The sequence below is a fragment of the Coenobita brevimanus genome, chromosome 68 (assembly GCF_032717465.1).
Source record: "Coenobita brevimanus isolate Jiangsu-jjx chromosome 68, ASM3271746v2, whole genome shotgun sequence".
Lineage (NCBI taxonomy): Eukaryota > Metazoa > Arthropoda > Malacostraca > Decapoda > Coenobitidae > Coenobita > Coenobita brevimanus.
Window position 1 is genome coordinate 6,021,147 of NC_137021.1, and position 16,097 is coordinate 6,037,243.

At 41.8% G+C, this 16,097-nt stretch overlaps 1 protein-coding gene across 4 annotated transcripts in view; it reads right to left on the reverse strand.

Moving 5' to 3' along the window:
* LOC145405848 (ankyrin repeat domain-containing protein 61-like) overlaps nucleotides 1-13,999 on the reverse strand; it is a 38,084-nt gene extending 24,085 nt beyond the window's left edge. For 2 of the 4 annotated variants that reach the window (XM_080277098.1, XM_080277097.1), the window contains exons 1-6: nucleotides 13,805-13,999; nucleotides 5,562-5,832; nucleotides 5,326-5,416; nucleotides 4,067-4,254; nucleotides 2,526-2,726; nucleotides 1,400-1,477 (exon numbers count right to left, since the gene is read on the reverse strand). In XM_080277098.1, coding sequence (XP_080133224.1) covers nucleotides 1,400-1,477; nucleotides 2,526-2,726; nucleotides 4,067-4,254; nucleotides 5,326-5,416; nucleotides 5,562-5,831 — 828 coding nt within the window. In that variant the 5' untranslated portion in view covers nucleotide 5,832; nucleotides 13,805-13,999. The remainder of the gene's footprint in view (nucleotides 1-1,399; nucleotides 1,478-2,525; nucleotides 2,727-4,066; nucleotides 4,255-5,325; nucleotides 5,417-5,561; nucleotides 5,833-13,804) is intronic. The other 2 variants (XM_080277101.1, XM_080277100.1) reach the window with 1 other exon arrangement.
* Nucleotides 14,000-16,097: the final 2,098 nt, after the last annotated feature.

Sequence of the window (16,097 nt, forward strand, 5' to 3'; positions counted from 1 at the left end):
TCGTCTTCACTCAACAACACAGTATCATCTGCAAACAACAGTACAGGGAGTTTCCAAACACTATCCTCTCTCACCAGGGCCACTCCAACATCCACTACCCTACCTTGTACCTCTTTTACTACCCCATCCATGTACAGATTGAACAACCATGGAGACATGACACATCCCTGTTTCAACCCAACTTTCAAAGAGAAAAATTCACTTAGTTCACCATCCACACGCACTGCAGCCTTCGCACCATCGTACATACTCTTCACAGCATTCAACAACTTCCCATCTATTCCATATATTCTTAACACTTTCCACAATCCTAGTCTATCCACCCTGTCATATGCTTTCTCCAAATCCATGAAAGCCGCATACAACTTCTTTCCCTTCTCTAGAAACTTTTCCACTAAAGATCTGAGAATGAATATCTGATCTACACAACCTCTTCCCTTCCTATAGCCTCCCTGTTCTTCTCCAACTAATTTCTCTGTTCTTTCTCTAACTCTGTCAATAAGTATCCTACCATATACTTTTCCGATTATACTAAGAAGACAAATGCCCCTATGATTACCACACACTTCTTTTTCCCCTTTTCCTTTGTACAAGGGAATAATTATACCTGACTTCCAATCCTCCGGGACTCTACCTTCCTCCCAGGCCAATCTGCACATCTTCCACATCCATTCTACTACTATCTCTCCCCCATGCTTCAGCATTTCACCACACACTCCATCAATTCCTGGGGCTTTCCCTGATTTAACTTTCTTCATTGCTTCCACAACTTCTATCCTACTGATTTCTTCCTGTCTTCTCACCTCCCTCCTTCTTCCAGCCATTCCCCAGCCACTTATACTCGCATTACTTCCATCCTCCACGTTCAACAATTCCTTAAAGTGTTCTCTCCATCTGCTCACTTTTTCTCCCTTCTCCACTAGTAATCTACCATTTTTATCTTTCACTCCCCTGCTAACTCCACTTCCACCCTGTCTTACTCTTTTCACCTCTTTCCAGAACATTTTCTTACTTTACACTCAAATTCCTTCCGAATTCCTCATCCACTCTCTTCTTACTCTCTCTTACTAATCTTTTCACCTCTCTCTTTCTTTCTACATATAACTCTCTCTTCCGCCTCTCAACTTCTTCCACGCCCCTATTTCTCATCCATTCATTGTATGCTTTCTTCTTTTGTGCCACAGCCCGTTTCACCTTCATCTTCAAAGTAATAATGTTTATAATTTACTATAGGCAATTATAATTGTATCAAAAGGAAAAGTTCAGTTCTGTGTGTGTTGTGTGTGCTTAGGAAGACGGGAGAGATCACATGTCAAAACATAAAATGGGAGGGGAGGGACTAACTAGAGAACAGACTGAGGCCAAAGAACCAGATCTTCCCCCGGCAGTCTTCACTCACCATGAGAGTCTGGGCGAAGTGCTTTAGGACCTCTACACCTGAGATGTTATCACGAGCTTCCATCTCATCTGAGGCATCCTTCAGGGGAGAAAGTTAAGAGCTCACAAGTGGAACTACACATCAATCTCTAGAACTCCATTCTGATTTGGGAAAGCTGGAGTAAAACAGACTTTCTGTGCATTCAGAATAACCAAAAAGGAGGAGGAGGGGGAAGTGTATGTAAAAGCTGGGTCTGTTACATAAGACTACAAACATGTGGCATTTTAAATAGATCACTAGTAACAGGATTATTAACAGGTTCAGCAAAGGATAATAATGCAAGCAACAGAATGTCATATAAAAGCAATGGTTAAATTAAACTGTGAATAAAATAATCTAGACCAGGCATATTTTTCCTTTAACAAGGGCCATGATTGTTCTCACTTTGCTTAATATTGGTAGGATATGTTTGTCACATATCTTAATACCGCACCAAAGTTCCGCACCAAAGTTCTAAAGATGCTGATAATTGCTTCAAGTAATAAATATCAGACTACATTACTGTACACATACTGAAGACTATACCTTCTGTATGCAGGACCAGGCCCAGCACTTTGGAAAACGAGCGGGGAATGATTACTAATGGAATTACTTCAAGTCTGAACTCATACTGGCTCATTACAAAATTCCTCAAAAATTTAGCACTAAATCCCTCTTTTCACTGAAATGATTCTATGACTGCATTTGTGCAAGGTATTTACTGGGTACTGCACATGTTCTGGTAAAGAACATTGTCCTTTATTATTTGCATCACTGGTCTGCTGATAAAAAAGGGGGGCCATACACCCCCATCCCCCTCAAATACATGCCTGGTATGGGTGTAATAACTATAAAAGGTGATTTCACACAGAAGCATTTATCAGTAAAAGCATACAACATAAATATTACTGGAGGAGAATCTGCATTTTAATTGCTCGATAAATGATTTGAAATCTCACTGATGACAAATTACTAAATCTAATAATGTACTGTGTGCCATTCTACCAGTCTAAGCTTACCATATATTACTAGTCCTGTCGTGCTGTTATGATTGATGTCTGTATGTACAGTACTTTACTAAAGTCCTGTAGGTAAACAAAAGACAAACCTGCTGAAGCCGGCAGCATTTCATGATAGGAGTAAAACCTTGTCGGTCACGTGCATTAGGGTCAGCACCGTAGGAGAGAAGAATATGCAGTAGCTGGGTGTTGAGAGGATTCACCAGGTTGATCTCAGAGCCAAAGAAATAGCGTGTATTGGGATTGGCACCATGTTCCAACAACAGACGGGCAGCATCATGGTGGTCATGCTGAAAAGATATCAGTTCAGTAAAATTGCAGTTTATTTTGTGATTACAGTCAAATACTTCCTAAACATGAACAATTTTCAGCATTCCATGAACAAGCAAAATAATTTATGCTTTCCCAAGACACCTACCAGTGTACAATCATTTGAAAGTTTCATTACACTCCTAAGCTGGTCTTTCATACTATAACTACAGGTACATAATACCACAGACAAAACACACCCAGAATATCTATCCCACATACTTGTGCTCAAAACCATAAAACATGTATTATTGTTTACTGGGACATCGTAGTTCAAAGTCATGGCACTGGTACATTACATACAGTACAGTATTTAACAGCAATAATAATGGGAAGTGAAACATAATTCTGGGTAATTATATGTTAAAATAAATGTAGTTCACACATTTTAGGTCAACTGGTATGTCAGGAAAAGCTGAAGTATAGTTTGTAAGAAAAATAAAGAATAAGAATACAGTTACTGAACTTCTACATACGTGGTATACCGGTAGATATGAAAAGGATGATTGATTAGCAAAGTAAAATTAATCCAGGAAATACAATTTAGTTAATTTTAGACCACTGTTCCATATATGATGTGCATTTGTAGCGAAAGAAAAAATATCACAGGTAAAGGCTACAAAATCTGACAGTGACTGGTAGAACACAGGCAAACATAATGAGCACTGTACTAAGAGGTAAAGGTGGGGGCAGATGCCATGAGGAGCTTACAACGGTGCCCATCTAAACATACGTATTTGAGCCTATGGTGGGTTATTCACCCATTACGGTATCTTGGGATACAGGGCCACTGCATTATCGAGGTTACCACAATTACCTCCCCTAGGTCTTACCCTAGGTAGAGTACTAAGGTACAGGTACTACAACTGAGAAATATCTGTCTATTTATCTATCTACCTACCTACCTATCTATCTATCTATCTATCTATCTATATATACTTATACAGAAAAGTATATAATATAGCCTTGAGGAATGGAGGAAAATTATATGAGATTATGAAGTCAAAATTCGTAAATACAATAAATAACACAGATCAAAAGTGAATTTACAGATGGTTTTGGAGGAAGACACCCTTGGAAGGTACAAAAGCATGTTAGAATATCAGAGGAAAAGTGAAAGAGCATGCCAGGTGACAGGATGTGCAAAGAATAATGTTACCCAGAATCATTCTTGTTACAGCTACCTCAAAAGGGGAATTTACTATGGAATCATCTGTGATCAACAGATACTGTCAATAATGTACAGTAACTAAAAATGAATCTTACTGATTGCTGAAAAAACTGTCTCAATTTGAATTTTATAAATAAGATGCTATCTTACCTTCAGGGCCAGTCGAAGAGGCTCATCAAAAGCATCTGTAGGGAAGTCATCGTCAAACTCTGGAGGGGGATTGAAGTTGACTTGAGCATTGTGTTTGAGCAAGACCCGCATCATCTCAGTGTATCCATGCTCAGCTGACAGGTGAAGTGCTGTGTACCCAATTTCATCACGAGCATTGATGTCACAGCCTGGTGTTAACAAGAATTATCATACCAATTACTAGTACCCAACTGCCAGAGCTAAAGCACAGTTAAAATCACAGCATACTCTTTCTATCCATTACTTCCTCATTCCAATGCTCACGGCTCTAATCTGGCATTTCATGAACCAAATAAAGTAAACATGAGTACTGTTGCAGTAATGTACTATAATGCTACCGTACCACTTCTCTGGTAATCTGAAACTATACAATATAAGGTTGGATATAGCAGGTATGGAAGTGCACTTGCTGTTACTGGTGTCAGCAGTGTACATACTCAAATAATAACAACATGCTACATTCAAAATATTTTTGGTCTACTGTCTCAGATATATAAGGTTGGTGGGGTTGGTGGAGGATTAGTGCCCCTCCCTGTAAAACAATTAACTCTAAGCCCTTGGCAACCCCGTTTGGGATACATGGCGTCTGGTAATGAACTGTCTCAGATAAACTGTAAACTATATCAAACAAGCCTACCTGACCTATACTGGCATTTACAGCAGTTCAAAACAACCAGTCTGCATGAGTGTACATGATCAGAAATTAGTAAAATTCAACCTACTGGCCAGGGAAGGGGAGGGGGGACTAAATTAATAGCCTAAAGTGATCTCTAATAGTAAAGAAAAATGTGCTTAAGTTACACAATTCTGTAGTGTATTTTCTTTCATCCAGAAGTCAGTGGATTTGTGGTGATGAATATGAAATGTCCTGTACTACAATATATAGGCTGATCTGTAATAGCACCTACTTAAGTTTAAGTTTTTAATAAACAGAAGTCATTCACAAAAATGTAGTTTAGGGGCATCATCAAAGGGAGCCTTTCAACTGAGTTAAACATACAGTATATCCTGACTGATTTTTTTTTTTTTTTCCGTTCTGTGCTGTTTCATGCTGAAATTTTTTTTTGGATCTTGACGTTGTGTTAAGGAATGTCACAGTGAGTCTGTATTACAACTTTCCAAGGTTCTGGAAGCCTTACCTCCCTTAAAAGGCAAAGAAAAAATGCTGTAAAAACTTGGTGCACGAGAATACATCACAATAGTGTAAAGTGAATTCTCACCCTCACTGATGAGGAACTCTGCAGCCTCTGGGTATCGCTGCCACACAGCATAATGCAATGGTGTAAGTCCCTGGGTCACTGGATCCTTCACCTGAAAACACAGACCATAACTATTAGAGCTCATCCCTTATTTCAATGGTCCCATCACTGTTTTCAGTGATATATATTTTTTTTTGTCAAAACCAATGTCAAAAACAAGTTAGACTTACATATTTCTGACATGCTTATCCACTCACGTTGGCGCCACACTGCAGAAGGAACTTCAACTCTTCAATGGGTGCTAGACGAACGATGGCATCCGCCAACTCTCTCTGGATGGTGGTGGTGCGACGAGGTTCCTTTCTTTCGTCTTCATTCTTCCTGTCATCTGTGCCAGTGTCGCTGCTGCTGCCACTACTACTACCCTCTCCCTCTTCTTCTGTTTCAGATCCCTCCACTACTCCCTCGTCCTCTTCCTCCACGTCCCTTTCCCCATGCAAATCAGGAGTGATTGTTTCTGAAGGCATACTGTAAATGATAACTCCATAAATAATCAGCACAATAGTTTTGACAATCAATGTATAATGACTGGCATATCAGTCAATAATCTTTGAAGGAGACAGAACACCAAATTTCCAGTTAGCTAATGGAAGAAAAAGGGTTTGGGGCCAATGCATATTTGTTTAAACTAGATACAGTATTCACGGATTTATGAAATTCACATACATAACAATAGCATTATTACGGGGGAACTATCTTTAAACTTAGGAAAAAGATTAATTTTAATTTGCAACTAGTTACTGGTAGAAAAATCTGGTATATCTCAGTGTTTTGTTCATATAAAACCATCATTTCCTCAGAAAACCCCACTGTCGTTTTGTTCATGTAAAACCTTCATTTCCATGGGAAACCCCCATTTTTGGGAGGGACTAGCAGTCTCACTATAACTGGCGATTCTGCTGAAAATAAATAAATAAATCATTTGTATCCAGCCTACTCTAGGTATCCTTTGGCCCTAACCCTCCTGCCTTTCGGACCTAATTTTGGCATTTTCAGACCTAACCTGGCATCCTTCAGATGGGAATGAGAATAAAAAAAAAAAAAAAAAAAAATCATCCATTTCAACCCTTGCCAACCAGAAACGCCACATCCTTATCTAACCTAAACATCTACTGGAATGACTGGAGTTGGACGCATCTTTAGGAGCCTGCAAAGCTTTGACAAATTATTATTCTTGTCATTTCCTCAAAAACTGTATACTCTTCATTATAATGAGCGTCAGAGAATTTGGGAAAGGAGTGAGATGGTGATCCGAAGTCAAAATTGAGGAGAAACTGATTTTTCTACCAAAACTGGAATGAATCTTGAGCCGGCTTTCTGTAACTGCGGTTTGCCGCAGGTGCTGTATATATGCTGTATATTTTTTTCTGTATTAGTTTTGCCCATGGTATGTACAGTACGGCTGAGTGATACTGAGCACACTGCGTCAAGTGGAATTCAGTTCCTACTGATCTTTTTCTTGTATAGTTTCCCATTTCTATAGGGGGGTCGATGTGAATGACCAATCTTCGCCATACAGCTACAGCTCAGTTTTGGTTTTGACCGGTTTTTACGGGCGGATGTCCTGACGCCAACCCTTCTTGTTTATTAGGACCTGGGGCAGTGGGCACTGAGTTGAACTATCTTGACCCCCCCTCCCCTCCCACTGGCTGGTAAATGCTATAATTCACTCACGATGTCAAACAGTGGACACTATACTGTATATTACAGACAAGCTGTATCTGAAGCACAAAGGACTGACGGCCACCAAGACAGATGCTCTGTACAGCACTCTTCGTCTATTATTCTATCTGCCTTAAACTGGTGTTAACAACAAAGGACTGGCGGCCACCAAGATAGATGCTCTGTACATCACTCTCAGCACTCTTCATCTAATATTCTACCTGTTTCAAACAGGTGTTATCAACACAGCCTACACAGGACTGAAGGCAACCAAGACAACTCTGCACAGCACTCTTCACCTATTATTTATTCTACCTGCCTTAAGCAGGTGTTAACAGCAGTCTGGAAATGACTGCTATGCGAAAGCAACGTAACTGTAGGATCGGTTGTAGGATGAAGTGGATGAGGATATGCTGGCCAGCAATGATAGGTAATACTACCGGTGCTATGATGTAACGTTACTGGTCTGTCCAGTACCGGGTCCGACATCGGTGGTAAAGCAAACTTTGCTGGTCTATGTAGGAGTAAATGAACAAGAAAAGCATGGGACAGAACCAAGCATTCCCAAGGTTTGAAAGAGTGAATTAATGTGTAGTTCATTTCACTGCGGATGGAGCTAAGAATTTCGAAGTGCAGAATGAGCGAAAAATTTCACTGTTATATGTTGAACTGCAAATAGTTTGCAAGTGTGTGTGTGTGTGTGTGTGTGTGTGTGTGTGTGTGTGTGTGTGTGTGTGTGTGTGTGTGTGTGTGTGTGTGTGTGTGTGTGTGTGTGTGTGTGTGTGTGTGTGTGTGTGTGTGTGTGTGTGTGTGTGTGTGTGTGTGTGTGTGTGTGTGTGTGTGTGTGTGTGTGTGTGTGTGTGTGTGTGTGTGTGTGTGTGTGTGTGTGTGTGTGTGTGTGTGTGTGTGTGTGTGTGTGTGTGTGTGTGTGTGTGTGTGTGTGTGTGTGTGTGTGTGTGTGTGTGTGTGTGTGTGTGTGTGTGTGTGTGTGTGTGTGTGTGTGTGTGTGTGTGTGTGTGTGTGTGTGTGTGTGTGTGTGTGTGTGTGTGTGTGTGTGTGTGTGTGTGTGTGTGTGTGTGTGTGTGTGTGTGTGTGTGTGTGTGTGTGTGTGTGTGTGTGTGTGTGTGTGTGTGTGTGTGTGTGTGTGTGTGTGTGTGTGTGTGTGTGTGTGTGTGTGTGTGTGTGTGTGTGTGTGTGTGTGTGTGTGTGTGTGTGTGTGTGTGTGTGTGTTTTTTCTGGATCGTGTCCACTTTACCGATAATGATGGGACCAAATTTAAGTAGATACAGGGACAACAGTTCCAGCACACAAATCAAAATAAATCACTACTGAATTAAAGTCAATCAGAAGTAGAGGATATGATGATAAAGTGGTGGTGTGTTAAAGGGTGACGTCATTGCAACCACAAAGGGCAAAAGGATTTTTTTTTTCTTTTCTCCCTCCCCCCTCACACACACACTTTACTAAACAATTGTGCAACTGATATGTTTCGAATGTGACAAGTGTTTAATGTTTCTCTAGCTGAACAATTACTGGTTAAGTACACTGACAGCTCTAATAGTTGCCTGTTCAATGCTGCAAAATAATTTCACGACAAATAGCAAAACAATAAGACACTGGCTGTATGAAACAGGTACATCTACAGAAAAGTGTTGGAGGGGGACGCCATCGCGCGGTAGCACTGACGTACAGACGTCACTCAGTCTCATCTCAATAACCAAGCAGCAGAAGGGAAACTTCAGCCTGCAGTCTACTGTATCCATGTTCGGATGAGCCTGAGGCCACAATAATTAAAAGGAAATGCTTCCATACGAATTCCGTGAGTGATTCTGCTGTCCATATGCTTTTCTCTACTCCTCGCGGGACTGAGAGAGAGAGTTCTAGTACTGGCATCTGTCTCTGAATTCCTGAATCGGGTGAAATTCCCCCAGAGCTGGAAAAAGAGGGGGGGGGGGATCTGACGTTGGCCGGCATATATGCGACAATACCCTTAAAGGATTAATAACGCAATGTTCCCTTCACCAGTAAACCATCACCCACCACCTTATCTTCTAGTTCTTATTCAACACCTCTTCAATGTGTCTCTCCTCAGCTGAACTGGTGTTAGTGTTAAAAGAGAGAGAGAGAGAGAGAGAGAGAGAGAGAGAGAGAGAGAGAGAGAGAGAGAGAGAGAGAGAGAGAGAGAGAGAGAGAGAGAGAGAGAGAGAGAGAGAGACTTCGCAGTGATAGGATCAAGATAAAATTATCCCCCCCCCCAAAAAAAAAAAAGTACTTTGGAATGTGAAAACTCGTGATACAGAGGTTTCGTGAATCTAATGTTATCAATCGCTTCACATGTAAGAAATCTCGCTGCAACTGAATAAATAGTCTTCTTGTATATCAATCCCTTTCTGTACAAAAGATCTCACTGAAGCTGGATAAAATGGTCTCCTATAGTATATCAATCCCTTCAAATACAAGAGATTTTACTGAAGCAAGATAAACTAAACTGATCTCAGGAGCCATTAACTTCTTGGTATGGTCGTGCGAGATAAAGGCGTGGTGGTTGGAGAGAGGCAGTGGCTGGGGGGGGAGGTGTTACCCCTCTACTCACTGTGCCAAGAGGGAGGGTCAAAGCCCCCCTGTTGACGTCATACGCGGAACAAAAGACGCCACACTGTCTCAGGTGCGTCGTACAGCCTTTAATGAGGTGAACTGGGAGTAAAATGCCTCACAGTATCCACATCTACTCTTACTTCTGTCTCATTATACCGGGTTCATGTTTCCACTGCTCTATACCCGCAATCACCCCCTCCTCCGCATTTGGCTCGGCCTTACAAAATCCCCAGCGCTTGCTCAGTTACAAAATTTAAACCCTTCACTGCGATGAAATAAATGTTTATATTTTGTTGCTACTTCCAGACGATCTCATTCGGTTTAAGGGAGATCTCGATGTTCAAGGAGTAATGAAGGCTGTTATTTGACCCCTTCAGTTCGAAAACTTTCTCTGAAGTGAGTCCCGCCGGAAGGGTGACCACAATAAAGTGGAAAAGTCCGTCATTGAGCTGAAGGGGTTAAGAGGTTAATGTCGGAAAAAAAACTAAGGACACTTTCTACGAACGTAACAGACGTACAGTTTCGTACAATTTTTAAGTATGGTCTAAACTGGTCATGTAACCTTGCTGAACCAAAATCTTTCTCTTTCTCGCTCTTAAAACTTTTAACATTGTTCTTTACTCTCTAGCTGCTGAAAAACAAGAGCGTTCTTCAAGGGTCTATTAGCGTCAAGGGAAACAGGTTTAGGTGGACATTAGATGAGGACATTTACACTATATCGCAAATCAGCAGATACTGAAAAGAACGATGCAGACTTTCCTGACGCACACCATTTCTTCATCCATCAATGAAGTTTTCGTGAAACAAATGTTGAGTGTACAGAAAAGGATGGGTTGGCTGGGACAAAATCGAACGCCACGTGGTGAAAGGTGAGAGAAAGACTCGGAAAGTGAGGAACGACTGGTGTGTGTGTGTGTGTGTGTGTGTGTGTGTGTGTGTGTGTGTGTGTGTGTGTGTGTGTGTGTGTGTGTGTGTGTGCGCGTGCGTGCGTGCGTGCGTGCGTGCGTGCGTGTGTGTGTGTGTGTGTGTGTGTGTGTGTGTGTGTGTGTGTGTGTGTGTGTGAAGATGGGTGCTGTAATTCGGGCCGTATTGGCGACGTGATTGCCTAAATCCAAGTTTTCTTCAAAATTAACATGACGAGAGAAAGCCTGTGTTACTCTCATACACTTTGGTGACTCAGGTAGAAGCCCAGTAACCTTTATCACTCGCTGACCCTGAATTGTGACATTACTTCCAAATTACCCAAGATTTTAAAAGTATATTGCATAACAGTGAACAAAGCCACATGCGCCAATGTATCTGACGTGGGGGGAGTGGCATTTGTTCTGAAGAAGAAAGAAAAAAGTGCTCGAGGGCAGAGGAGGTAAACTGGGGTACATTAAATTTTTGACATGTACAAGAGCCAGTATAAGATGTGTGCCAAACTTGAAGCCGTATTCTTAAAACCATTTACACAGGTCCAGACAAGGCCGCAACTTCTGACGATTATTCACGAAGAGCCTGTGATAATTACTTCATCTTCAACAACACAGTCGGCAACAGTACAAAGGCCAGACGTGTATGTATGCCCCCTTCACATGTTTCCGAAATTATCGCCGGAAAGTTTTGGTCCTGCTTTCCTCTCCGTTACGACAGTTCATCGTTCAAAATGGAGATGATGACAATTTAAAGGCCACGTCAAAATGCCAGAGTATAGTGCCCGGATAACTGCGCGGTTGTGTTGCCATGCGTGAGGCACCAACACAAATAGCAACCACCTGGCTCCTCAGGTTATCTCCTCCCCGCCTCACCTCATACTCCTAAGTCTCTGGTCATCTCACCTTAGTCCTTTCAGTCCAATGTGGTATTTTATAGGTTCGACTTTCAACCTCCAAATGATCTGATTCTTCGTGAGGGAGCACGTTACAATTTTCTCTGATATGTTTCTTTAAACGATTCACGTCGCCGTTGAAATGGAACAAAATTAATAGCACGAGAAAGTGTATGCGTGTTATACGGAAAACTAATCGCTAAGCAAGAAGTGTTAGAGAGCCTCCTATGCCTATAGGGTCACTAGTGTACCTTCTACATGTCTACTACGGTTTTTCATTTGCTTCTACCTTCAGCCAATAACAGGCCCCTTACGAGACTGTGTAAATACCTTCTACTTCATGTCTACTCCGGTTTCTCGTCTGTTTCTACCTTCAGCCAATAATAGATCCTTGTGGAAAGTTACCGCGCCCAAAGTACGATGAATGAAGGAAGGATGCGAACCAATCCCTGTAAGGAAAGTAAAAGGAGAGCACAGTGGTGGAGAGGTGAGCTTGGCTCAAGTGGGCATGGTGAGACAGGGCAGGCACCAAGAAATATGGGAGGACATGCAAGTACAGATAACTGGAGGCCTATTGCAACACAACAAGGTCAACTGCAGTGAGAAGAAAAAAAAAACGAAGTTTGCTAAAAACGTAAGCAACGTGTATAAGAACCGGCTGGAAAAGAATTGCAAACATTAGGTGTACAAAGCAAGGTGGAGCTGATAGATCAGTGGGTTGGGGACTGTGTGGTCACGGTTCATCCTAACTGTTGTTGGGAACAATGAGAAATTAATCTTAGTCCAGTTCTTCTAGAGTCCACAAAAATCGAAATCAGTTTAGCATCACCACTCCCAGACTACCATATGCACATTAGGAATAGCCTCTCGTTGCCCTTGGGTTAACAACAGATTTCCTGCTTATCTATGCAGCTCCACTGACGTTAAAAAAAAAAAAAAATGCAAATAATGTGACACCGGAATGTGACATCAATAACGTATAATAACGGAACTAGTTGATATTGGTGACCAGGTGATGACATGACTAGTGGGGATCATCTTGCTACTGGTGACCTCGGGAACGTGCTTCAAAGCCTATGCCTACGGTCCAATCCATTAAAAAAGTATTTGACAAGGCATGTGGGAGGTAGTAAAGCATATTAACGTTCTTTATTTATCGGTTTAGCTAACTACGTTTTATTTTTAAGTATTATATGGATGGAATTAAAGGCTTAAACATCGCAAAAGATGTCGTAATAAATTACTGAACAAACGACTGTCAGTATGAAATTCATTTCATTGCCAGAAATAGTAAGAACAACAAAGACGGCGTGTGGTGGGACTCTCCCGCATGGTGCCATTGTTTACTGTTTTGTTACGTTGGCGCTGACACGACTGTGATGCAACCAACGTTGGCGCAGGGCAAGACGCGTTGCTCTGGCTCTTTGTTCTTTGTCCTCACCTTCGCAACAGCCTCTCCCGACTAATTATAGCTTAAATACACTTACCATGAAAAATATATAATTTTATACATAATGCAGAGTTACTTAAATGTGATTTAATACACGTGGATGCCAAGGTGAAAGCGAGTTATTTGTAAAAGTTCATTTAAGATCCGCTGCGGGAATGAACCTTCTACTGGAGGGAGGATGGGGTCATGGAAAGAAAAGCAATACTGGAGTGATCACCCCAGTGGAACTAATAATACAGCAGCAGGGGAGTCATTTGTTTTCCCCAGCAGCACCTGGGTGGCTGCGTCACCATCAGCCCGCCTGCCAGCTGGGAAAGCCAACTTCGCATCCCACACAAGTTTAACGGCGGGGTATTTCTGGAGGCGGATGCGGCAGTGGCGCCTCTCACCACGTGGCTTTGTTTACACGATCAGCTGATCCACTCTGACGTAACATGAATGCAGATTCACTTTTCTTGGCTTTCGTGTTTTAAAAAGTTAAACTAGGGGACAAACTCAATAAGAGACTGTGTAATACACGAAACTAGCACTTCTCTTCAAGAAAGATATGCCAAACTAAATTAGCTTATTCCAGGTGGAAAATTAGTTATTCTGATGTACAATGACTCTCATATTAGTAGCTTTGTGGTCATTTTCATATTACCGATTTTTTCTTGATATTATTTATTATCTGACAACAATGAACCTCAAACTTGAATTCTGCAGCACGAACGCTTGCATTTCCGTGATGGCAGATGGTAGCAAGTCACGCCAAGTAACTAATTTCAACATGATATCAGACGGGAGGTTAGTTCTGGAGAGTATTTTCCCACCGGAGGCTTAATACAAGCACTAATTTGTTGTGGAAAGCATTTTCTAACCGGCAGAGTTAGACAAACTCTGCCAGAGCATCCATCCCACAGCACTGATACTGCAACACTTACGTGGTGGAAGCGTTGGCGTGAACACACTACAGCAACACCAAAGAATCACGACTCAGTGCGTTGGTGATATCCACGTAGGTACACAGTAAGATCAATGTCTCTCTGGCCACTGTCCCTCTGTAACATAGATTCACCCACACTGTCCTGCCGGTCTCCGCTGAGGCGAGGTTCACAAACACGGTTCTCTTGGTTCGTTCTTTCTCCTTGTTGTCTGGGTCCGCCCCGCCCGTCTCTTCCCCTTATATACCCCGCCCATGCGTCGCGGCCACTCCGAAGGGAGAGGGTGGCGAGGGTAATGGGGATGGGGGGAAAGGAAGGGGGCCAGGTGACAGAGAAAAGGTGGGGCAGCGAGGGGTGGGAGGGTAAGGAAGAACCGGGGATGAAAAGAGAAGGGAAGCCAAGAGAGGGGGGATGGGGTGGGGGTGGAGAAGACCCTGAGTCAGATAGAAAGAGATGTGTAGTAACTGATGATGGAGGGAGAGAGGTGGGGGGAGGAGAAGATAAGATGTAATGGATAATAGGAAAGACCTCAGGGTGTGATGAGTGTGGTGTTAGGAAAGCCAGAGAAATTGAAATATAGAAACCACGAGGAAGAGAGGGTGTTGAAGGGAGAGGAGTGGGGGAGACAAAGAGGGGTAGGTGGGGATGGGTAGAGGAAACGCAGTTGGGAGGGGTGAGGGCGCCACGAGAGATCCCGGCCGCTACGCAACACTTCCCCGCGTAGTGACGGTGGGGGTGGGGGATAAAGCCCTGGATTCGTATTTATCAAAGATCTCAATCAGTTCGTAGAATAAATAAGTCTTCCCAGTAGTTTAGTATTATCATATATATAGTTTTTCTTTTGTTTCTCTCTCTCTCTCTCTCTCACACACACACACACACACACACACACACACACACACAAATGTTGGCTCTACTTTGGCTGTGAAGTGTTTGGCTGCTGTATGAGTGGAGACAAAAGTAGGCTACGAACAAGCACTCTTTGACACAACGTAAGCTTTGGAAATCTCGTAAGGACGCCCCCACTACCTTAACCACTTCACTAGGATGACGCACTTCTTACTTCTGCTATTTCTAGACGATTTTATTCAGCTTCCAACTGGGGAGAGGGGGGGTTAGATGCAGCCTTCATTAATAACTCTAGTTCAAACAGCCGAAAGCGTCACCTGAATAAAATAATATGAGAATAGTTGCAATTAAGTGAAAATTACGTCATCGAACTGAAAGGGTTAAAATACTTCAGGGGAAAAATAACAATAAAGTACATAATGAACCAGTGAGGCTCGCGGTAGTCAGAATATAACGTTGTGTGTGTGTGTGTAAAGCAAGCCCCAGGGTCACATCAGCCAACACCCGCAATGAAGGTCTCGGGGCCAATACTGCAGAGATGGGTCCGATGGAAACAGGAAACGCTGTGCTCGATCGAGTGGGAAAAAGAATTATACGAAATACAAAACAAATCATAGAATACAATATTAATGATACGAAATACAAAACTGATTATACAGGATACATAATTAATACAGAATACAAATTAATGATACAGAATAAAACATAATGATAAAATACAAAACTGATGAGGTGAAATACAAAATTAATGACACAACAAAAAATTGATGATACAGAATGTCAAACTGATGAAACAAATAAAAATAAATGACATTACAAAATTACTCTTACAGAATACAAGATTAATGCCTGAGAATACGAAAGGAATTATACAGAATCGAAAATTAATGACAATCCAAAAATTAATGATATAGATTAAAAAAAACTAAATGGTCCAGAATACAAAATTGAAGATACAGAATACCCAAGAATGAGTCTCCTTGGTTACTCGTCAAACCAATCCTGTAATCTGTTCACATTAGGCCAACAAATGAGCTGAAAGGGATTAGGGGTCTTTGATTTAAAAAAAAAAAGAAAAACACGCACTACAGGAAAGGAGCTTGTGAAAGTTACATATTAACCCCGCAGTTCGAAAACTCTCCTAACCTCAATACAGTATTACAAAAAAAGGACACACTCGCGTTGAAATGGATTGGAGAAGCTAGGCCATAAACTGAGAACACTGGAGATGATTTTGGAGTAAAGAATGGTGTGTTGTGTGAGGTTAAGCTTGATTGGTCTACGTGTGCTTTGGCGAACTTGGTACAGTGCAATTTTTCATGGGTTTAAGTCGCGCAAAAGATGGCTGGTGGATTCTTCTGCCCTCAACTCTTACAGCTTCCTTAATTTCCAAGACCAAAACAGAATGAATATCAAGGAAAGAATATACGAAAATCAAGACGAC